This window comes from Gracilinanus agilis, chromosome 4, assembly GCF_016433145.1.
Source record: "Gracilinanus agilis isolate LMUSP501 chromosome 4, AgileGrace, whole genome shotgun sequence".
NCBI classification, from domain to species: Eukaryota; Metazoa; Chordata; class Mammalia; order Didelphimorphia; family Didelphidae; genus Gracilinanus; species Gracilinanus agilis.
The window spans coordinates 132,945,203-132,971,331 of record NC_058133.1 but is presented as its reverse complement, the minus strand read 5'-3'; the positions used below and the strand labels follow the sequence as shown (position 1 = coordinate 132,971,331).

The 26,129-nt window shown below is 34.5% G+C and overlaps 1 protein-coding gene across 1 annotated transcript in view; it reads right to left on the bottom strand.

Moving 5' to 3' along the window:
- The window catches only part of FBXO28 (F-box protein 28), an 84,349-nt gene that overhangs the window by 42,567 nt on the left and 15,653 nt on the right, over positions 1–26,129 (bottom strand). Inside the window, exon 2 of the mRNA XM_044676895.1 lies at positions 15,309–15,418. Within this exon, the coding sequence (XP_044532830.1) occupies positions 15,309–15,418 (110 nt within the window). The remainder of the gene's footprint in view (positions 1–15,308; positions 15,419–26,129) is intronic.

Sequence of the window (26,129 nt, the reverse complement as noted above, 5' to 3'; positions counted from 1 at the left end):
TGATTGAGAAATTATGTTGTCAATGTATACAAAATGCTATTCTACTAGTCTCCCACATGTCTGTCATGAAGGAGGAAGTATTTTTCATTATATATTCACTAGTTTTTCTGTTACTCAGAGTTTGACATCCTTTCCATGATCTTTTCATTTACATGGTTGTGGTCAGTGTATAAATGTTCTCTCAGTTTTATTATTTTGCTCTCTATTAGTGCATACAAATTTTCCTAGGTTTCTCTGAATTTCTTGTCATTGTGATTTTGTATAGGACAATAATATTCCATTAACAGCTTAGCTTTTCACAAACATTTAATTATAATTTTACAATTCTATAAAGAAGCTCATTAATTATTTTATTAGTATCATGTTCAATCTGTATATAGACTGTATTGTCATTCTTACTCTATTTTTCTGGTTCATCTATGAACAATAAAAGCTCTCTATTTAGACTTTTTTGTCAAAAAAAATTTTTTAAGGTTTCCTTTATAAAGGCCAAATAAAATGACAAAATATTTAATGTTCTAGGCTGCAAACTGAGTTTCTTTAAACAAATGTTTTTTTTAATCAGTCTTTTGTTGTGGTGCATGCAAAAAAGCAAATGATTTAAAAATTTACATCATGAATCTTGAAGAACCCCCCCCCTTTTTTTGAGAATAGTGGATTTTCCAAGTAATCTATTATGACAATCAACAACAATTTCAGTCTTCTGTTTTTTCTAAGGTTATTATCACTAACTAGCATTTCTAGCACTATGTGAAATCAATGTGGCAACTTCTATTTAAAGAGACATGGAATAATCATTCAATCACTATTGTCTCTTTGTTTCAAGGAGATTCTTTTTATTAAGTTGGAGGAAAGTAATTCTATTTTAAAACAATTATCAAGGAATAAATTTGTGTTTTTTAAGCCTATTTTTATATCTATTAATGTAATATTTTTCTGAGTTTTCCTGTTTTTAGAATTATATGTAGCATGGTATAGTAGAAGGAGCACTGAGTTTGGAATTATAAGACTTGAGTTTAAATCCCAGCCCTGCCACTTATTATCTACCTGTGAGACCTTGAGTAAGTCACTTAAAAGATCTATCCCTCAAATCCCTGAATCTGTAAAATGAGGAAGTTGGAGCACATGACTTCTAAGGATTTTCCAATTCTGAATCTGTGAACCTATGAGGTATGAGGTTTTTTCCCAATATTGAAATAGGTTTATACATCTGGTATAAATCTCCCCTTAGATATGATTTATAATTTTTATGTACTATATTATTTGATTAGTCTTTTTTTAAAGCAATATTATCTATTTATTAGGTAAACTTTCTCAAATTTCTTATTTTTGTTTTTACCCGATTAAAAAAAATGGAATTGTTTGCTTTGTAAAAGGTATTAGGTAGCCTTCTTCATTCCCTTATGTTTATGAATAATCTATTCATTAAATATTTGAAAAAAATTACCTTTGATATTTTGGACCAGGTACTTTTTAACTAACGGAATTAAATGATTCTTTTGCAAAGTATACTATCAGGGTGAAAGCTCTGATAGGTTATATATACACTATGCTAGAGAAGCTTTCCGTTTGGTTCTAGCAACAGACCATGCTTATTCTTTTTTTTTTTTTTTTTTTTTTAAACTCTTACCTTCTGTCTTGGAGCCAATACACAGTATTGGCTCCAAGGCAAAGAGTGGTAAGGGCTAGGCAATGGTCAAGTGACTTGCCCAGGGTCACACAGCTGGGAAGTTGTCTGAGGCCAGATTTGAACCTAGGACCTCCTGTCTCTAGGCCTGGCTCTCAATCCACTGAGCTACCCAGCTGCCTTCCATGCTTATTCTTTAAAGATCAGCCTAGCTATAAAAACCGATAGGTTTACAACTAGCATGTTAACCAGTAGGTGCTGAAACCGTTTGCCATGGCAGCCTATTGGAAAACAAATACAGAAGTAAATGGCCCTCAGACCTTAGAGTGGAATGACTGTAAATATACATAAAACTGTTGATATGTGAGATCTTTGTCTAACAATTAACAGCTTGACAGACTAATAAAGGAACTGAACCACATTAATATCACTTCTCACACAATAAATGAAGCCAAAAGATAAGAAATTATATCTAAATGGAAGGATGGCTCAGATTCTCCTTGAAGAGGCAAATAAATTAGTTAGAATAATCATATGCCCAAGAGAACATAAATAATTTATGGGATAAATGGGTATCTTGCCCGTTAGTGTTCATTATGAGCACAAGCAAAAAGAACATCATGAAGATGACTGCAGCTTGTGCACTCACATTTACTACAGAGAAAAGAGAAATTCTACAAAGAATTTGACAAGATTCTTTAAACTAAACTAAAGCAAAAGATATTTTGACATTTGGCATTAATGCAAGATAGGTATATGAAAAGTTAGCACAAAACATGTTGAAAAACATGGTATTGGAACAAATGAGAGAGGAAGAACAGCTGCAGATTATGCAGAATCCTTTTATCCATCTATGATAAATACTTTCCTCAATAGAGAAATTTGGAAGATGCTGGAATGCACTAAAAAACATAATTTAAAAAATGAAATGGGTTATATCTCATGGATAAGAAATTATTGGTTAATGATATTGGATTTATTTCTGAGTATCATTGGTAAATAGTTCATTAACTGATTCATTAGAGCAGAGGCCAAAATCAATACCAAACTAAAAGAAAGGGTCAAAGAGAAGGCATTACATGTAATGTTAACAGGTCTAATATGTTGTATTTAATTAAGATGCTGACTCTGAAAACTGACACAAGGATAAAGTAAGCCTCTGCTTACTATATTTCATACAGATTTCTGAATGACACAAAACAATCTCCCCAGCAAGGGACCCAAATTTTCTATAGAAAACTTTAGCAAGCCAGTATTTGACTTCTCTGCCAGGAAAAGAAATGTTATAGCTAGTTAAGAGTTCATTTTCAGAACATTATGGTGGAGAATGGAAAATCATTAGCAGTACTGCTCATTAAAATAGCAAAAAGCAGAGTGAAAAACAATTAACTAGGCCAAATTACCCTGAGTATATTTATAGAAAAAAAAACAAAAAAAGGACAACAAATACATTAAACTAGAACATATTATCACCATTTTTACAGTGACCTCTTCTCATAATCAGTGACCTTGAAATTGCACTTATACTCAATTACCATGGTATCTGAATGAATAAGTGCTACTGGAATAAGAAGATATGTCACTTAAGATGAAGTCAGAAGAGTGAGTCAACCATACAAAATATACACAAAAGGAATCTGTGCTGAAGGTGACAATTTTGAAAGTACTCAGGGATTGATTTTCAAGCTATCTCAAAGGGGAAGGTATTAAATGAATGGGAAAACAATCATGAATGGCATTATTATAAAATAAAAAAAGATGAAAAAAACATCAGCAACTACCAATTCACAGGCCTACTTTCTCCCATCTCTAAAATCATTGAGAATAAGTTTTGAACATATCAGAGATAGCCTTAATGGAAATATGAGACAGGATATACAATAATGAGATCATAGATTTGAAGCTGGAATGGAACTTGGGAACATTTAGTACAGCCCCCTCATTTTACAGATGAGAAAACTGAGGTCCACAGGGTTTAAATGACTTACTCAAGGTTACACAAGTAGTAAGAAGCAGAGATGAGACTTGAAATCAGTTCATATAATTCCCAGGGTTTTTTCTATTATACTGTACTATCTCCCTACTGACAATGACTATCTACAAGAGAAGAACACTTTAAAGGCAAAATGACTGAAGGATTATAGTGTTTTATTTTAAAGTTTATAGTCATTTATTTTAAAGTATCTTAATTCAGCAGAACAAACCAGTGGCTTGGTGGAAAGAAAGCCAGTCCTAGAAATGGGAGGTCCTGGGTTCAAATCTGGCCTTGGATACTTCCTAGCTGCGTGACCCTGGGCAAGTCATTTAACCCCAACTGTCTAGCTCTTGCCACTCTTCTATCTTGGAACAGATATTAAATATAGATTCTAAGACAGAAAGTAAGGATTTAAAAAAAAGGCAACAAAAGTCTTCTCCAACAAACTGCCTACCACATACATATTAAGATCATCGCAATCTCCTTGATAGTTCATAACCATTATCAATAGCAAGCTAGGCATAAAACAAGGAAACATGAGGATATTCTTTGCAGAACCCAAATTGACAGGGCATTCTATATGGATGGTAAATTCCTCTATTTGTACATGAAACTGCAAATTTCACCAAATCCCAGAATATGGCAGGGTTACTTCCATGAGATCCACAGCCACTCAAAGGAGACTGGTCTAACAACCCTCCGTTCATAAAGTGAATGAGGAATGCCTATTGCCCAGACTAGCAAATGCAGTTGGATTTGTAGGCCACAGAGGTCATTTATCACTACATTAATATTTCGTAAGTACAACAAACAGCCAATGAGCTGGGCCCAGAACTGAGCAGGAAGAAAAAGGCGGACTAGCTATAAGAACAGTTAGGTTATAGTCTGCTTATAGTTGAGAAACTATTTTCAATGCCACCAAGGTACTCTTTGATACAGAAACCTATTTAAACAATTTCCTAAAAATTATAAACCAAAGGAAAGTAATTAAATATGACAGAAGGGGTAAAATCTTACCACTAAATACTAAATTAGTATTAGCAAGGTAGAAACAAATAAAAGAATAGAAAAGATTTTTCAGCTTCTAAGAAAATCATTATTTTCCCATCAGTTCTTTCCTGTTGTAAATCACAGAATGATATGAACTCACAAGCATCTCTAAAGTAGGTGACTCTGTGGGCGATAGAGAGCACAAGTGGGCTGCAGCATAGTACCAAGAATCACTTTCATGCAAGAAGTGATATGAAGGATATCATTAAGAAAATGGTGGCATGGCTCATGGTAAGCTTGAATATTTCACTGATACCCAAGAAATTTTAATACTTAGAAGAACTTCAGCTTGCTGGATAGTTCTTCTTTGGAGATAATGGGAAAGTATGGATAAGAACTGCTCACAATGTGAAGGAATGGGCAGTTTCCAATCTACAGTATGCTGGGAATACCATATGGATGAGATTATTGAATCACTGAAAAAATTCATTGATAATATCTTATTTCTTCCTCAGAGACTACTCCCAGCCCCACCCTAATTTATCCTCCACAAAGCTGCTGAAATGATATTTTTTAAAGCAAGGCCCGACTATTTCACTCCTCTGATCAAGAAGCTTTATTGGCTCCATACTTTTTCTAGGATAAAATACAAATTTGGTGTTTAAAGCTTTTCACGATCTGTTTCCAAATTCTTTTTAGATGTTTTACATTATTCTTCACCATATACTCTGTGTTCCTGCCAAATATGCCTATTTGATATTCCCAGTACACATTTTACAAAGGGTTTTTCCTGTGAATGTCATATAATAAGTTCTCATTTCTTATTCTTGAAAAGTCTCTGGCTGAATTTAAGGCTCAGCTCAAGTGTACTTTCTATATTCAGTCCTTTCTGAACTTCCCCCTCTTCTCCAGTTCTTAAGGTTTCCCATATCTTTGAATTTACACTGTACTTTACTTACTTGTGTGCTGTGAAGAACATGGCTCCTTAAGGGCAGAAAAGGTTGTGTTTTTATCACTTTCTCTAATGCCCAGTATAAAGTTTTGTACCTTATAAGTGTTTAATAAAAACTTGTTGAATGGTCAAGGGATATGAATAGGCAGTTTTCATACGCTGAAAACAGAACTATCAATAATCATATGAAAAAATGTTCTAAATTCCTCCAGATCAGAGACATGCCAATCAAAACAATTCTGAGGTACCATCTTACACCTAGCAGAAGTGGCCAATATGACAGTAAAGGAAAATAATAAATGTTGGAGGGGATGTAGCAAAATTGGGACACTAATGCATTGCTGGTGGAGTTGTGAATTGATCAAACCATTCTAGAAGGCAATTTGGAATTATGACCAAAGGGCTTTAAAAGACTGTCTGAACTTTGATCCAGCAATACCACCACTGGGTTTTTATCCCAAAGAGATAAAAAAAAATGGGGAAGGTTCAGTTTGTACAAAAACATTTACAGCTGCACTTTTTGTGGTAGCAAAAAATTGGAAAATGAGAGGTGTCCTTCAATTGGGGAATGGCTGAATAAATTGTGGTATATGATGGTGATGGAATACTACTGTGCTATAAGGAATGATGAACTGCTTGATGTCTTTAAGAACTGGAAGAACCTCCATGAACTGATGCAGAGTGACGCAGAACCAAGAGAACATTGTACATGGTAACTGAAACATTGTGGGAGGACAATCAAATGTGATTGCCTCTGCTACTAGAAGCAATGCAATGATTCGGGACAATGCCGAGGGACTTATGAGAAAGAATGCTATCCACATCTAGGAAAGAACTGTGGGAGTAGAAATCCAGAAGAAAATATATAATTTATCACTTGTTTATATGGGTATAGGATTTGAGGTTTTGATTTTAAAAGATTACTCTATTTCAAAAATGAATAATATGGAAATAAGATGAGTGATAATATATGTATAACCCAGTAAAATTGCTTGTCAACTATGGGGCAGGGGAAGGAAGAGGGGAGGGAGACAACAAGAATCATGTAACCATGGGGAAAAAATTAAAAATATATAATAATAAAATAAATGTTGAATTATATAGAATAAAGGGTGCCATCAGAGATACATGACTGGAAAAGGAAGTGGGCTGATAATGAAGTAAAAATAAGCAATTACAAATGGATAAATCAAATTCTCCATTAATATAAATGAATATACATGAAATATTAAAAGATGGAGAGGGCAGTACAGCATACTTGTGAACCCTTTTAGAGAATTTATAACCAAAACTTATGGGATACAGCAAAAGCAATAATAAGAGGAAAATTTATATCTCCAAATGCTCATATTACTAAAATAGGGAAAGGACAGATCAGTAAATTGGATATACAATTAAAAAATATTAAAAAGAACAAATTAAAAACCCTAATTAGCTACTAAATTGGAAATCCTAAAAATTAAAAGTGAGTAACACAACTGAATGTAAAAAAACCACTGAATTAATATAAGTTGGTTTTATGAAAAAAAAAAATAAATCACTGATTAACAAGATTAAAGAAGAGAGAAGAAAACCAAACCAATAGCATCAAAAATGAAAAGGGTGAATTTACCATTAATGAAGATGAAATCAAAGCAATGATTAGGAGTTATTTTGCCCAATTATATGCCAACAAATTTAATAATTTAAGTAAAATGGATGAATACTTTAAAAAATATAAATTGCCTAGACTGATAGAGGAGGAAACAGAATATTTAAGTAAACTTATTTTAGAAAAAGAAACTGAAAAGGCTCTAAAAAGAAAAAAAGCATCAGAACCAAATGAATTTACAAGTGAATTTTATCAAACATTTAAAGATCAGTTAATTCCAATATATATATAACCCATATTTTCTGTCTTGGAGTCAATACTGTGTATTGGCTCCAAGGCAGAAGTGTTAAGGGCTAGGCAATGGAGGTTAAGTGACCTGCCCGGGGTCACACAGCTAGGAAGTGTCTGAGGCCAAATTTGAACCTAGGACCTCCCATCTCTAGGTCTGGATTTCAATCCACTGAGCCACCCAGCTGCCCCACTAATTCCAATATTATTTAAATAATTTAGGACAATTTGTAAAGGAGTCTTGCCAAACTCCTTTTATGAAACAAACATGGTGCTGCTATCCAAATCAGGAAGAGTAAAAAAAAAAAACCATGAAAATTATGTCAGTTTTATTAATATAGAAGCAAAATATTAACCAAGAGACCTCAACAATGTATCATAAAGATTATACATTATGACCAAACATATGTATACTAGGTATGCAATGATGACTATTAACATAATTTATTACATCAAAAAAAAAGTAACAAAAATCATATGATTATATCAATAGATGGAGAAAAAGCTTTATAAAAAATAAACTCATTTCTATTAAAAACACTTGGGAGCATAGGTATAAATGGATTTTTCCTTAGATTAATAAGTACATGCTTAAAAACATTAGCTAAAATAATCTATAATGGGAATAAGTTAGAAGCCTTCCCTATAAAAAAGGGAGTGAAACAAGGATGCCCATTATCACCAATATTATTTAATACTATCTGGGAAATGCTAGCAATAGTAACAAGAAAAGAAAAAGAAATTGAAGGAATCAGAATGGACAATAGACAAAGAAAACTTATCTCTTTTCATAGAAAATATGATGATGTAGAAAATCCTTGAGATTCAACTAAAAACTTAATTGAAACTAGCAATAATTTTAGCAAATAATTAGGATATAGAATAAACCCACATGAATCATCAACATTTCTGTGTATTACTTGTCCTGTAAGAAAAGATAGTAAGAGACAATCTATTTAAATTAACCATGGTGGAATAAAATACGTAGGAGTCTATCTTCCAAAAACTACATGAACAGAATTATAAAACACTTTTTATACAAATAAAATCAGACTTAAATAACTGGAGAAATATTAATTGTTCATAGGTGGGTAGAGCCATTATACTTAAAATAACAATCTTAGGGGCAGCTGGGTAGCTCAGTGGAGTGAGAGTCAGGTCTAGAGACAGGAGGTCCTGGGTTCAGGCCCGGCCTCAGCCACTTTCCAGTTGTGTGACCCTGGGCAAGTCACTTGACCCCTATTGCCCACCCTTACCAATCTTCCACCTATGGGACAATGCACCGGAAGTACAAGGGTTTAAAAAAAAATAATAAAAAAAAATAACAATCTTAACTGGTCATATTTCTTAATTGGCACCCTAATTAAATTAAGAAAAGAATGTTTTTTTTTATTTAAGTAGAAAAAATAATAAAATTTATTTGGAAAAAAAGGTAAAGAATATTAAAGAAAATAATGAAAAAATGTTAGGGAAGGATGTATAGCAGTACCAGATTTTTAAACTATTTTAAAAAGCAGTAATTATCAAAACTATCTGGTTATGGCTAAAAACCAGAAAAGTAAATCAGAACAGACATAACAAACAGTTGTAAAAGTTGTAACCTTGTGTTACAACTTTTAAAGATCAAGTTTTTGAAGTAAGAATTAACTCCTTGATAAAAAATAGTTGGGAAAACAGGAAAGCAATTTGGTAGAAATTAGACAAAGACATTCAATATCTTACACTATTTACCAAGATAAGGTCAAAATGGATACATGATCCAGTTATAAAGAGAGACATTATAATCAAATCAGAAGAAAAAGGAACATATTTATTACCTATCACATTTATGGAAAGGAGAATTTATGAATAAACAAGATAGAAAAGCATTGTGAAATGTAAAATGGATAAATCGGAATACATTAAATTGAAAAGTTTTTGTACAGATAAAACTAATGTAGCCAAGACTAGAAGGAAAGCAAAAAATTAGGAAAAAACTTTTATAGACAGTTTCTCAGATAACATCTCACATCTAAAATATATAGAGAACTTTGTCAAATATATAAGAATATGGGCTATTCCCCAAATGATAAATGGTCAAAAAATATGAATAGACAGTTTTTGGATGAAGGAATCAAAGCTATATATAACTATATGAACAAATGCTCTAAATCAGTGATGGGCAAACTATTCCCCTCTTGCCAGATCCACCCATCAGTACCTTAAGCAATTCGCTAATCACTAGGTCCCCACATCCAGATGTAGTGATTAGGGAATTGCTTAAGGCATTGATGGGTGGATCTGGCAAGAGGGGAATAGTTTGCCCATCACTGATTTGAATTGATACTATTAGGTTTATTTCCTAAGATTATTTTAATAAAAAGGAAAAGAAAACTCAATGCTGTAAAATTTTCAGAGCATCTTTCAGTGATAGCAAAGAACTGGAAACTAAAGGGATATCATCAATTGAGAAGTGGCTGAACAAATTGTGGTAAACGATTGTAATAGAATACTACTGTGCCATAAAAATGACATGTATGATGACCAACTGTCACTGACTTAACTACCATCAACAAGCCAAGGATACAGGACAACTCCAAGAGACTCATGATATATCCATGACCATAGAAGGAGCAAAAGTTCAAATGCAGATTGAAATATATTCATTTCCTCAATTAATTTTTTTGTGTGTATAAGCAATATGTGTTTTGTTTCACAACATGACAAACAGTGAAATATGTACTGTTGATAATGTATGTTCAAACTATATCATATTACCTGCCTTCTTAGGGAGGGGTAGGAGAGAAAAAAGAAACAAAAAAGACATGGACAAGAGTCACCCAGGATGAGAAGCCACAAATAGGTACTGATATGTCCTGTTGGAATTGTGCCCAAGTCGATGAGATCACAAATCCAAAGAAGTTTATTAGAATGTACTTGTACTTGATATTTCCTAGTGATATTAATCTCTTTTGTTTTTTAATCTTAGTGATTATGTTTACTTTCTCCTTATAAAATTGACTTTTGTTAACTTTTCGTAAATGTTATTGATCTTTTAGAAATTTGACCTAATTAATTGTATTTATTATTTCAATTTTTTCTTACTCTATTTCTGCCTTTAACTTTGTTACCACTTTTTCTACTTTCCTTTTTGTACTGTTTGTTTTCTTTTTAGCCATTTCTATATACCTATTATTAATAATTTATTAATAAATTCAGATGTGATTTCTTTGTTAGTCTTTTCATTAGATCTGTTATACTTTGACAACAGAGGAAGAACACTGAAAAGTTGGACAATATCCAAAGGGAGGAAATCAGGATAGCTGTAGGATTGAAGTTCATGTCATATGAGGATCAATTGAAGGAATTGATCAAGATGTTTATCCCAGAGAAAAGTAGACTTATAGGGAATGTGACAGTTGTCTTCAAGTAAAATGAAAAGTTATCATGTGGAAGAGAGATTAATGACTTACTGTCTGACTCCAACTGGGTATAAAAAGGAATAATGGGTGAAAGCTGCAAAGAATAATATTTAGGTTTGATAAATTAACCTTACTAATAAATTAGAGTTATTCATTGCTTGTTAGCTCTGAGAGGGAGGAGGAAAGAAAGGAGGGAAAAAAAATAAATCATGTAAACACAGAAAAATATTTATCTAGTTATTTTTATTTTTATGTTAAAGATATTTACTAGGGGTAATAAATATATGGGTATATTTTTTAACTACATTATAATTTTTTTAAACCCTATACCTTTTGTCTTAGAATCAATACTGTGTATTGGTTCTGAGGCAGAAGGTAAGGGCTACGCAATGGGGGTTAAGTGACTTGCCCAGGGTCATACAGCTAGGAAGTGGCTAAGGTCAAATTTGAACCTAGGACTTCCTATCTCTAGGCCTGGCTCTCAATCCACTGAGCCATCTAGATGCCCCTACATTATAACTTTTAAAAGATAATTCATTTCCTTCAAATTTAACATCTGAAATGTTAAAATCAATTTTGTCTTATTGAATTTTTTCCTTTTCCTTTTTAATGTCAAGGGGGGAATGTAATTTAACTTATTTTTTATATTATAACTATTTTTATTAATAAAGTTTAACAAAACTCCTATCTTTAGAATACTATGGCTACAGGGGCAGCTCTAGGGGGCTCAGTAGATAGTCAGACCAGGAGATGGGAGGTCTTGGGTTAAAATGTGTCCACAGATACTTCCTAGGTGTATCACTCTGGACAAGTCACTTAACCCCCACTGCCTTGCCCTCCTGCTCTTCTGCCTTGGAATCAATACTCAGTATCAATTCTAAGACAGAAAGTAAGGGTTTAAAAATTTTTGGTTACAGGTAGGAAGTTTGTTTTGAGGACCATCAGGACTTTTCTTTTTAAAATTCCTTTTTAAAAATTATTATTTTATACTTCTTTATTTGTTGTTTATAAGTGGCTAGATGGTAGAGTGTGAAAAGTGCTAGACTTGGAGTCAAGAAGACCTGAGTTCAAACTTGCATCCAACACTTACTAGCTTTGTAGCTATGAGCAAGTCATTTAACCTCTCTATGCCTCAGTTTTCTTCACTGTGAGAATCAAATGAGATATAAAATGCTTTGAAAACCTTAAGTGTTATATAAATGTTAGCTTCTATTATTGCTTATTAATTATAAACTGCTTATAAATTATTAAATATGGATATATTTAAATATGGATAAATACTAATTTGTTTCTATTTTACTTACAAAAGCTTATTTGTATATGTATTATATTTAGTGATTTTATTTATAGGTAGTAACAGAATTAACATATGCTATTATTTTTAATGGCAGCTGGGTGGCTCAGTGGATTGAGAGCCAGGCCTAGAGACTGGAGGTCCTAGGTTCAAGTCCGACCTCGGACACTTCCAGCTGTGTGACCTTGGGCAAGTCACTTGACCCCAATTGCCCACCCTTACCACTCCTGGGCCAAGGACGGTCCCTAGCCTGGATGAAAAAGGAGGAGGGTTGGGCGTGGGGCTAGCAACCCCACCCTGTAAAAACTATATCTGCTAAAGAAACTGCAACCTAAAGTAGGGGCAGCTGGGCTAGCTCAGTGGATTGAGAGCCAGGCCTAGAGACGAAAAGGTCCTAGGTTCAAACCCGGGCCCAGACACTTCCCAGCTGGGCAACCCTGAGCGACTGTGTGACCCATTGCCTACCGGTCGTGGCCCTATGCTCCTAGAATGGAGTCCCAGGATAAAAAAAAAAATTATTTTTAATATCTTATCACTGAACTGACCTAGTCCTTAGTACTTGAAGTATTTTTTCATTTGGGTTTTTTACTGATCAGCTTATTGACAACAAATTTTGAATGTTATAGTCTTTTTTATCTTAAAAATGATATGATTAAATGTATAGGAAAAGTAAATACTTTTATGCCATTTTATTCTTTTTATCATGCCTATTTTTAAACATATATAATATCTCAATTGATAGTTTTGATAGGTAATTTTCTTTTCCCTTCTCAATGCCTAAAGGTTTTTTTGTCCTTATAATTCAGATATTAAATAATTATGTTCCCAAGAACTTTCATTTTGGACCTTATGTTGTAGTCTTATAAATTTTTTAAGTGTAGTATTATTTTCTATTCTTGTCTGCTCCAGTAAGTTTTCTGCAATGTGTTCTATTAATACCATGTTTAATTCTTTTCCTTGATACACCATGGAATTCATATTGATCTAAGGTTTGATCTTGTTGTTATACCTTTCAGATCTATTTATTTTGGACTATTTATCTATTAATTTCTTTTAATATTACATTCTGGGATTTTTTTACTTTATTTTCATTTTCTACTGATTTTTTGCTCAAGCATATTTATTCTGATTTTTTTCTATTCATATTCTTATTTTTTCCAGGTTACTTTATATTTTTATAAGCATTCTTTTATCTCTTCTCATGCCTTTGACTGAATTAGTTTAGTCTAATTTATTTTTACATCTATATAGGGCTTTAAGATTTCATAAAGTACTCTATTTACTTGTTCTCCCTTTGATCTTCATATCAGTCCTGTGAGGTAAGTACCATGGATGAGTATTACTAATCAAATAACTTCTTACTAGATATATTTCTGCCATATTACCTGCAATGTTTCTATTGATTTTTCAGTCTACATTACTGTAGAAATGTTATCTCGACGTTCCAACTTACAATTTATCTTATCAGTATTTTTACTTAATTTGTTCATTACTTAATAAATTTTAATCTTATCCTTTCTAGGGTTTTCCTTTCATTCCATCCTCTTCCTTGCTACCTTTTCTAACTTATGAATAAATCTGTGAATAAAGGAAATGAGAGACTAAGTTCCTGATAATCTTAAGAAGGAGGTAGGGGGCGGACAGTGGATTGAGAGCCAGGCCTAGAGATGGGAGGTCCTAGGTTCAAATCTGACCTTAGACACTTCCCAGCTGTGTGACCCTGAGCAAGTCACTTAACCTCCATTGCCTAACCCTTACCATGCTTCTGCCTTAAGACCAACAAACAATATTGATTCTAAGATGGAAGGTAAGGGTTAAAAAAAAAAAAAAAAAGGAAAAAGAAGGGTCAGGGGCAGCTGGGTAGCTCAGTGGATTGAGAGTCAGGCCTAGAGACGGGAGGTCCTAGGTTCAAATCTGGCCTCACACTTCCCAGGTGTTTGACCCTGGGCAAGTCACTTGACCCCCATTGCCCACCCTTATCACTCTTTCACCTAGGAGCCAATACACAGAAGTTAAGGGTTTAAAAAAAATTAAAAAAAGAAAAGAAAAAAGAAAAAGAAGGGTCACCAGCATCCTGCATCATCTGACCATTCCTTTTGAAATGGGGAATAAAATATAGCAGTTTCTACAGGAAACTAAGGTCTGACTTTTTTTATTATCATTTCTTTTGGTCTCCATTTAAACTCTCCCTTGCTATTTATTTCCTCTTGCCTTTTTCACTCCTTCCTTTTTCTCTTCTTATAAGATGTAGTGATGATGGTAGTGTAAGCTTTTATTACTATTCATATAGGCTATTTTGGAAACCAATATATTCCTATTTTTTTGTTTTTTCTACCTCTTTTGTTTCAATGACTCATAATAATAATCAAAGTAAATGAAATCCAATGGAAAATGTAGGAAAATAAACTGATTTGATCTGGAAAATCTGTTAACAATTAACTGAGACAATAGAAAAAAAAAGACAAAAGACACCAACAACCCCAAAATGGATAAACAACTCTTAAATAGTAGAGCTAGCTGTAGTGGGATAATTTTTTAAGGTGTTTAAAACAAAAAAGATAAAGAGGTTTTTTGTTTGTTTTTTATTTTTAGTGTATTTTAGAACTAAAGTAATGTACTTGTATGGAAAATATATATAGACCAATTTTTGTCTTTTTACTACTCAATAAAAATCTAATGACTCAAGATCAAATATGACAGGAGAAAAATGAAAACATAAAGTCAAATAGTTAAAAGTTTTTCCTTAATCATGTTGGACATTGATTACCTATTAAAAATTTTTATTGAAAAAGGTCACAAGAACTCTGAACAATACCATGACCAATCATGCTTTCACAGGACACATGAGGAAACACTCCACTCATCATTGCCCAATAGAGAGGTAGGCAATGGATTTAGGATGCAGAATCAGATATACAGTTTTTAAACATGCCCAATGTGAAAATTATTTTTGCTTGGCTAAGCATATTTGGCTTTCCCCTGCCTTTTTACTGTGGGAAGGACAGAAAAAATTTTGTTAGTTGAAAAAGATTCAATTTAATTTAAAGAAAAAGAAGTTCAAATAGCAGCAGAAATTGCTAATGGAGCCTTTGTTATAAAAACTTAGGACATTACTCCTTAAACACCTGGACCTTTACTGAGGCCTAAACAAACCCCAAAACATAAAGTCTTTGCTATACTATCAACATACCTTGGAAGCTGTGCTTTAACTTGTTTTTGACACAGGTTGTGATATCTTTCCACTTTCAGAAATCCCTGATTCAACATTCTCTGGCAGACTAAGTCCATTCGCTTACAAACCTACAGGACAGAAAGGGAACAAGGAAAAAACAAATGTTATTAGTTCAGATTCAATACTGAACAAAGAGTTCTCTTGCATCTTTCTAGTTTTTCCTTCACCATTTCCACTAGTTTTCCAGTCTGACTCTTTACCAATTAAATAAGAGCAAATCTTTGGCCATAGTGTTGACAATCCAAATATACTTGCTTTTTGTCTGCAAATTATGTTAAGGTATATTTAGCTTCTATCTTTCAGTTCAATTGACTAAGCTTTAAATCCCTACTTTGTGCTAGGCTGGAAATACAAAGACAAAAATGAAATAATCCTTGCCCTCAAGAAACTTACAATTTGTACTGTAATATCCAGAATGTATTTTTAATAAAATTACGGTCTGTGGCAGAGATAAAATCCTTAAGAGAGAAGAAGCTTCTCTCTCTTTTTTTAACTCTTACCTTTTTTTTTTTTGTCTTGGTATCAATTCTAAGACAGAAGAGAGGTAAGGACTAGGCAATTGGGTTCAAGTGACTTACCCAGGGTCACACAACTAGGAAGGATCTGAGGCCAAATTTGAACCCAGGTCCTCCCGACGCCATGATTCACTGAACCACCCACCTTCCCCAGGAGTGGCTTTGTTAAACAGAGCTTCAAATGTCGACATACAAATAAATGGTTACTAAACACTCTGATTGAAAGTCCCAGATTTAGTCACAGGCTCTAAAGGGATTGAATTAGATCACAAAATCAGAGCCTTAGAATTGGAAGTGACCCTAGAGGTCATCTGGTCCAACTCTCATTTTATAGATGAAGACTAAGGCCCAAATAGGTGAGGTTTCTTGCCCAAGGACCTGGTGACAGGATTCAAATTCTGTCTTTTTATTCTAAGAGTTCAGCACTCTGAGTACTGCATTTGTCCATACTTGAGACTCCTCTAAGTCTTATGAGCATAGAAATTAAAATGACCACGCTTGGATCCAAGGAAGACATATGAGATTGTAATTCCCCTTCTTTGTGCAGGTAGGGCCTTATATGAAGATTATCTGCCAGCATTACATAGAATGTTGGATTTGACTGATGCCTGAAATCCTAATAAACACAATATCAGCTTGTATTAACGCCTTAATTAATCATCTGGCATGGGAGAATGGTATGTTCCAGTTATTTCAATTTTCTTAAATTAGAAATTAATTGGAAAGTCCTTTATTTCAGCCCTCACTTAGAAAACAATAATTCACATTTCCATAATTATTTAAAATTTGTAAACTTTTTTCCTCAAAAGAACCCTATGGGATATCATCCTTATTTTGTGGTTAAAGAAACTGAAATTCAGAGAAGTTAACTTATTTGACTATGGCTAAACATTAGACTAGTGAGTGGCAAAACTGGTACTTCAAATTCAGTTCCTTTAACCAGAAGTCTTAGGGTAATCAGGTAAATTAAGAGAAAGAAGTCATTAGATAGCAAGGAAAATAGTGAAAAGAAATGAGACATAACATTGCTGACATATCACAAAAGTGGAAATCGGGGCATTGTTCTAGGACAGGTAAATTTGGTTAGGAAATTTAAAAAACTTTTGGCAACATCTAAGGAAGAAGCTAGGATGGTCAAGCAGTTTGATTACCTCTTGAAATTCCTAAGGAAACACTCCTACAGAGTAGAGAGGGAGGCATTTCAGGGATTACTATAAATTTATGTTCCCTAATCTCAACTATGTCTTCACTGCCAGGTTTTTTTTACTCTTTCACTAACTGGCTACTACTGCATTCCTCAAAAAGGATACTTTCAGATGTTTTCTCAAGACTCACATATCCTCAGTATCAGATAAAAGACCTAGTCTTCTTCCAGCATTCCAGGTCTTTTCCTACACCTTACATTTGTGAAACCCTTTGGTAATATTAAAAAAAAAAAATCCTTACTTTCTGTTTTAGTAACAATTCTAAGACAGAAGGCCAAGGACTAGGCAAATAGGGTTAAGTGACTTGCCCAGGGTCACACAGCTGGGAAGTGTCTGAGGCCAGATTTGAACCCAGGACCTCCCATCTCTAGGCCTGGCTCTCAATCCACTGAGCTACCCAGCTGCCCCCTCCTTATATATTTTAAATATCGGACCTGTAAAAGTCAACTTAGGCGCTTCTATTTCCTATAGCAGACCTTTGTCAGAAAAATTTGCTGCAAAAAAACAATCTCAGTTAATGTTTCTCTTCTAATTGCATTGTATTTGTGCAAAAAGCTTACATGTAAAAATTGACCCACTTTTGATCAACTCCATCTCTTGTCTGATCAAAAATTTTCCCCCTATCATAGTGAAAGGAATCTCTTGATTCTGTAATTTGTTTTCAAATGATTTTTTCTATCTAGACTATGTAATCATTTGGAGCTTATTATGGTTAACTGTTCAGATGTTAGTCTAAAAATAATTTCTGCCAGACTACTTTCCAATTTAAAAAAAAACAACAACAGTTTTTGCCATATTGTGAGCCCTAACCTGAACAATTGTAATTCTTAGGTTTACCTAACACTGCTACTATATTCAATTGCTTCTGGTTCTCTTCCTTAAAAAACAAAACCCTTATCTTTTGTCTTAGAATCAACACTTCCAAGGCAGAAGAATGGCATGGGGTAGGCAACTGGGGTTAAGTGACTTGCCCAGAGTCACACAGGTAGGAAGTGTCTGAGGCCAGATTTGAATCCATGGCCTACTGTCTCTAGGCCTGGCTCTCAATCCACTGAGCCACTCAGCTACTCCTCTTTGGTTCTCTTTCTAATCTTCTCTAATCTCTCCCTAGCTACTGGATTCTTCTATCTTGTCTATAAACATACTCAAGATCTGTTTTAAAAACAAAAACAAAAACAGCCCTCACTCTTTTGTCCTACAGCTTTCCTTCTTTTTCACACTACTTGAAAAAGCTATCTACCTTTATTGCATTCACTTCCTTTTCTCTCTTTTCTTCTCACTCACCACTAAACCTTTGCAATCTGGTTTCTAATTTTAATCACTGTGTTTGAGGCACAGTGAGTAGAGGATTGGGCCTGGAGTCAGGAAAACCTGAGTTCAAATCTAGCCTCAGATACTTACTAGCAATGTGATCCTGGCCAAGTCACTTAACCTCTATTTACCTCAATTTCCTCATTTGTAAAATGGAGATAATAATAATAATAGTAAGCCTGGAAAGAGAGACTTTAAACATTTTGTGAAGGGTTTTAAATGTCAAACAGAGGAGTTAAGTTTGTAGTTGATCCAAAAAGTAAGAGGAGCCACTGGAATATCTTGAGCAGGAAAGTGACATGGTCAAACCTATGCTTTAGAAAAGGAACATGTTGTTTCTTACACATGACATGCCATTTCTGTTCTCCAAGCCTTTGCACAGTTAAGTCCTCCATGCCTGCCATGTATTCCCTTCTCACTTCTACCTCTTAGAATCTAGCTTACTTTAAACTTAGCTCAAATGCCACCTCCTAAATGAAACCTATCCTGATTTCCTTGGCTCTCACCGTACTCCTCACCTGCGAAATTACTATGTATTTACTTTGTTTATATTTAAACTATTTATATGAGGATATGTTATTTTGATCAATAGAATATAAAACTCCTTGAGGTAAGGGATTTTTTCTTTTTGTTTTTGTATATTTAGGAAACAGCATAGTCCCTGGCACACAGAAAGAATGCAATAAGTGGCTGATTGATTCAGGAGCCCCTTCCAGGCCCACCTCACAGCCTAGCAATCAGGAAGGAGGTTGGAAAACCCACCTCCCACTTCTACAGCTAGCCTAAGAAGTAGGGGAGCTACATCCCTTCTGGTTAAGAACAAGTTGTAAGATCTTTCAAAACACTTATTATAGAGAGAAACAATGTGTGCCTATGTAAGTATGTGCATATTACATACACAATGAATAAAAAGTAGTTTCGGAAAGAGGGCACTAGAAGCAGGAGAATCAGGAAAGAGAGATCAGGATATACTCATATAGAAGGAAAAAAATCAAAGGGGTTTCCTGCAAACCAGAATTTTTTTGCCCATGAGTATTTCTCCCTCAGAAACCTCAGAGCCTGGGAACTAAGCAAGAGGATCAGGTTGAAAATATAAAAATCATGAAACAAAGAGAAATACCCCAATAAAATAAGGGAGTAATCCCACTATAACTATTTCTTAAATTCCAATGGATGAAAGAGGGAAAAAAAAAAACTCCAAAAGCTTATAGTCACTGTTCTTTCAGTTCGCAGTTTCTTCCTCTGTAAAACCAAAGAAATGGAAAAGACCTCTAATGTCTCTTCCAGCTCTCATACCAAACTTTGTGAGTTTTTTGGGGAGTACAGGAGAGTTAGTTTCAAATCTTCTTTCAGCCTCCTACCCCAAATCATATTTGCTACAAAAATTATCACTTTAAGAGGCAGGTAGGTGGCACAGTGTGTGGAGTGCTAGGCCTAGAGTCAAGAAGATTTGGGTTCAAATTTGACCTCAGACACTTCCTAGCTGTGTGATCTTGGACAAGTCACTTAACACCATTTGCCTAGCCCTTGTCCTTCAGTCTAAGACAGGAAAATAAGGGTTAAAAAATATTATGGCTTTATTCTCTCCCAAGAGTAATCAAACTTTTTGAGAGTAAAGCTTGAAAAAACTACCAATGATTCTTAATAAGAAGATGCTAAAGTGAGTTTAAACAGGATGATACCTAATGGTTCTCTCCTCCTCTGAGGGTAGTTGTCCCAATACTGATCTTAGAGTTTAAGGCTTCTGCTAACCTACCCCCACTGTTAGGTGGTATCTGCCTCTACACCATTTAAGGGTATCTCTCATGCTGTTCCCTTAGGTATGGTTTACCCTAGGTGTAAGAATTCCTAATTATGGCTGTGCATCACACAAACTATTATTTTTTTAAAAATTTTGTCAGAATGGTTTTAATCTAAATAAATTATAGCAAAATGAACATTTCAGGTGTATACATATATGGGATGTGCATACACACACTCAGAAGTCTGTTTTGTATATAAATATAAATAGAGTAGCTAGAAGGTAACCTTAGAGTGGAAGACAATAGCAGTTCCATAGACAGGGAATGGGATCTTAAAGAATGTGGTGCATAAACGGCATCTTGAAAGAAATCCAGAATTCTAAAAGGTAAAGGTAGGGAAGAAGAGCATGTCAAGCATGGGAGAAGGCCAATGCAAAGAAACAGAAGTAAGAGAATGTTATGTGTGAACAATGGCAAATAAGCCAGTATGACTAGACCATAGAGTGGATAGAGTAGAATAATAAATAAAAAGCCTAGAAAGATACAAAGGGTCCAGGCTATGAAGAAATATAAATGACAGAGTTTATATTTAATTCTAGGCAACAGGATACCACTAGTTTATCAAATGGGGAAGGGGTAACATGGTCAGACCCATACCTTGGGAAAATTTGCTTTGGCTGCTATGTAGATTATAGTCGAGAAAGAGATGAAGCAAGGAGACCAAGCAGGAAGCTGCTGCATGAATCCTGGGAGAGATGATGGCCTGATAATAGACACTGTGTGAATGGAAAGGAAATATATGCAAATGCTGTTGTTGAGGCAGGATTAAAAAGATTTGGCAGCTGATTTGGATATGTGGGGAGAGTAAATGAAGAGCTGAGGATAAAACTGAAACTAAACATAAGTGAGTGGAAGAATCATTGCTCTTGTCAGAATTATGAGTGCAGAAGAGGAGAAAATTTAGGGAAAAACATAATGAGCTATTTTTCAGATGTTGACTTTGAAGTGCTTATAGGACATCTAGCTCTAAATGTTCAATAGGTAGTTGGTGATGCAGGAGTGGGGCACAGTGGAATGGGGATGGAAATATACATATCAGAATTATGTGCATAAAGATAACTGAATCCATGGGAGCTGATGAGGTCACTGAGAAAAGGGTCCAGAGCCTTTGAGGACACTCAGTTTGCATTACATGAAGATCTAGCAAAGGAGATGAAGAAGTGGTCAGACAGGTAAAAGAACCTGACAGCAATATCATGAAAACCAAAAGATGAGACTGTTTCCAAGGTGAGATAGTGGTCAACAATGTCAAAAGCTATATAGATCAAAAAGGAAGGAATTGTGAAAAGGTCACTAAATTTAGTGATTAAATTGCTAACTTTGGATAGAATAATTTCAGTTGAATGATGTCAGAAGTCTGACCCCAAAGGGTTTTAAATTAGAGAGGAGGGGAAATGGATGCAAGACAGACAATTTTTTTAAAGGCATTTTGCTGAGAAAAGGAGATAAAGGACAGCTAGCACAGATGAAAGGCCCTACTGAAGGTTTTTTAAGGTGAGAGGTGAATGTATTTGTAGGGAACAGGGAAGGAACAAGTGGTTAGAGAGAGACTCATGATCTAAAAGAGTAGGGATGAGAGTGGGAGAAATCTCTATAGATGAGAGAAGAGATGATTAAAAGTATATGTTGAAGAGTTGGCAAGAAGAGTCACTTCTTCATTAAAGAATGGAGTGAAAAAGGATATAGTGGAGGATGAGATGAGAAAATCCTCACCTCTCAAAAACTTTCCCATAAAGTAGGAGGTGAGGTCTTTAGCTGAGAGTGGCAAGGGAGGCTTAAGAAGAAGTCTGGGACAGTAACTGTGGTATATGGATAATCATTTAGGGAGGAGTATTAGGACTGTTTTTCTATAATAAAGATTCAGACAAAAATGGCTAGTGAATTTGTGTGGATCCAGTAAGCATGGTTTTATGACTTCCTCCAATTCTGTTCAACAGCTCATTAGATGGAGCAGACAAGCAGATGGTAGAAATAAATCAAGGTTAGGGTTTGTCGAGGCCTGAGCAGTGACAGGACAAAAGAGTTGAGAGTTATTGACAGGATAATGTAGCATTGAATTTGTTCTCTAAAGAGTAAAGAGTAGGGAGGGAAAATAATGTAGTCAGAGTAGGGATGACAGTCTGAGAGAGCAGTAAGGGATGAAAGTCACAGGAAAGATAAGGAATAAGGTTAAGCATAGTAAGATATAGAGAAAGAAAGACTGATAAAAGATTATGATCATACAAAAGAATTTAGGGAGGCAGCTGGGTAGCTCAGTGGATTGAGAGCCAGGCCTAGAGATGGGAGGTCCTAGGTTCAAATCTGATCTCAGACACTTCCCAGCTGTGTGACCCTGGGCAAGTCACTTGACCTCCATTGCCTAGCCCTTACCACTCTTCTGCCTTGGAGCTAATACACAGTATTGATTCTATGGCAAAAGGTAACAATTTAAATAAAATAAAATAAGATAAAAGTTAGTAGTAGTAGTAGTGGTAGTGGTGATGGTGATGGTAGTAGTAGTAATAGTGATGGTGGTAGTAGTAATTGTAGTAGTGGCAGTAGTAATGGTAAAGGTTAAAAAAAAAGAAAAAAAAAGAATTTAGGAGCTCTTGAACATGGATTTCTTTTGGGTGATGGCAATGATCAAAGTATCTGTAATAAAGATAAGCTAGAAGACTTCCCAATAAGATCAGGAGTGACACAAAGACGCCCATTATCACTACTATTAATCAATATTGTACTAGAAATGCTAGCTATAGCAATAAGAGAAGAAAAGGAAATGGAAGAAATTTGAATAGGCAATGAAGAAACAAAATGATCACTTCACAGATGATATGATGGTATATATACTTAAGAAAATCCTAGAGAATCAACTAAAAATTAGTTGAAATAATTAACAACTTTAGTAAAGATGCAGGATATAAAATAAGCCTACATAAGTCATCAGCATTTCTACATATCACCAACAAATCCCAACAGCAAGATATTGAAAAGGAAATTCCACTTAAGTCAACAGTATATAATGTAAAATAATTGGGAGTCTATTTGCCAAAAATTTGCCAAGAACTGTATGATTATAATTACAAAACACTTTTTACACAAAAAAGTCAGATGTAAACAACTGGAAAAATATTAATTGCTCATGGGTAAGCCAGAAAATATTATAAAAACAAAAATTTTACCTAATCTACTTATTCAGTGCCATATCAATTAAATTGCCCAAAAATCATTTTATAGAGCTAGAAAAATAATAAAATTCATTTGGGGAAAAAAAGTCAAGAATATCAAGAGAATTGATGAAAAAAATGTGAAGAAAGATTGCATAGGGAGTACCAGATCTCAAACTGAATTACATAGTAGTAATCAAAAGAATCTGGTACTTCCTAAGAACTAGAGTGGTGGATCAGGGGAAAAGATAAGATACACAAAACCTACTAATAAAAGACCATAGTAATTTAGTGTTTGATCAATCAAAAGATCCAACCTTTTGGGACAAGAATTCACTGTGACAAAAACTGTTTGGGGAAATTGGAAAATGGTACAGCAGAGACTGGGACTATCTCACACCACATACCAAGATAAGGTTAACATGAATACAAGATCTAAACAGAAAGAGTGAACCATAAATAAATTAGAGGAGCACAGAATAAGCTACCTGTTAGATTTTTGGAAAAGGGAAGAATTAAGGACCAAAACAGATGAACACTGTAAAATGTAAAATGAGTAATTTTTTTTTAAACTCTTTCCTTCTATCTTAGCATCAATACTGTGTATTGGCTCCAAGGCAGAAGAGTGGTAAGGGCTAAGCAATGGGGGCTAAGTGACTTGTCCAGGGTCACACAGCTAGGAAGCATCTGAGGTCAGATTAGAATGTAGGACCTCCCATCTTTAGGTCTGACTCTCAATCCACTGAGTCACCCAGCTGTCCCCAAAATGAATAATTTTGATTGCATTAAATTAAAATGTTTTTGTACAAATAAAACAAATGCAACCAAGTAAGAAGGAAAGCAGAAAGCTTAGAAAAAATTTTTGTGGCAAATATCTGACAAAGGACTAATTTCCTTAAATTTACAGAGAACTAAGTCAAATTTATAAGAATAAAAATTATTCTCCAATTGATAAATGGTCAAAGGAGATGAACAGGCAGTTTTCAGATGAAGAAATCAAAGTCACCTATAGTCATATGAAAAAATGTCCCAAATCTCTGAATTAGAAATTGAAAGATTGAAATTTAGAAATTTAGAAAAATTGAAAATTAGAAATAGAAGAGAAATGAAAATTAAAACTCCTCTGAGGTATCACTCCATACCTATCAGATTGGTTAATATAACAGAAAAGGAAATTGATAAATGTTGGAGGGGTTGTGGAAAAATTGGGACACTGACATGCTGCTGATGGACTTGTGATCTAATCCAACCACCCCAGAGAATAATTTGGAACTTTATTCAAAGAATTCTAAAACTGTGCATATCCTTTGCTCCATTAATACTATTACTAGGGCTATATCCCAAAGAAATTTTTAAAAAAAGGGAAAAGCATCTATTTGTACAAAAATATTTATTGTAGCTCTTTTTGTGGTGGCAAAGAATTGGAAATTGAGGGCTAAACAAGTTGTTGTATGTAATATCAATGAAATACTATTGTATTATAAGAAATGACAAGCAGGATGATTTCAGAAAAATCTGGAAAGATTTACATGAACTGACACAAAGTGAAGTGAGCAGAACCAGAAGAACATTGTAACAGTGACAGCAATATTTCTTGATGAACAACTGTGAATGATCTAGCTATTCTTAGCAATGCAGTGATCCAAGACAATTCCAGAGACTTGATGAAAATGTCAACTGCCCTCTGAGAAAAAACTGATGGAGTCTGAATGCTGCCTGAAACATCTTATATTTCATCTTTTTTTAAATTTGACATCTCTTCCACAAAATGACTTATATGGAAAAATGTTTGGCATGATTGTACATGTAAAATTTATATCAGGTTGTTTACTATCTCAGAGAGGGAGAAGCAGAGAGGGAGTTCAGGTCAAAAGGGAATTTGGAAAACTTTTTTTTAAATGAATATTACATGTAATAGGAGGAAAATAAAATATTATTTAAATGAAATAGCAATTGAGAGAGCTCAATTTTTACTCACCTACTACTAGGGTATAAAAGAAAGTACAACCAGAAATGTAGTGTCATCCTGAGGGAGCTAGGTCTCGGTAAGTCTCACAAAATGTAAATAGAGAAGAGTTTAAAAAATGAAATAAAATGTGTTAACTATGGAGAACTTAATTATGTTAAGTTCTGGAAGGTATGGTAGAAAAGGTGGGTAAAGTAGTTGAGAATGAAATTTGAGAGCTGGAGTTGGGGGCAAGGGAAGAGGGGGTAGGAACAAATGTTTTTTTTTGTTGTTTGTTTTTTTGCAGTCATATCTTTAGTGTCACTGGAATATGGAGTAGGACTATGCTAACTACTGGGAAATAAGGGGAGGGAGAGATCCCGTCCTGCCTCTGCTGTTGCTGTGAGTTTCCTGTGTTCTGTGGGTTGTCAGGTAAATCAAAAACACAATATGTTGTTAAGCATCTGGAAACTGAGGCAGGAGGTAGTGAATTCTTAGGAGACATACCTAAGGCAAATAGGAAGGTATTAGAGATTTTGGAGGCAGAGTAAAGTGGCAGAAAATGGTGTGTCCAGGAAGCATGGCCAGGTGGCATGAATTGCCAAGGTCTTGGAGCACCCCCACCTCCCAACCTCTTACTGTGCAGAACCACCTCTAAGCACACAGCTAGGGAGGCAGGAGATAATATATTCTAGCATGTCTATAAGGTGTTATATCATAGGGCCTATCTCTCATCAAACACAAAGGCAACTTCCTGAAGGCAAGCAAGAGCTACAGATGTGCTGGTGGGGAACCTAGACAGGGAGCAAGGAGCAATGATTTCAGGCTTTGAAACTATATATATATATATATATA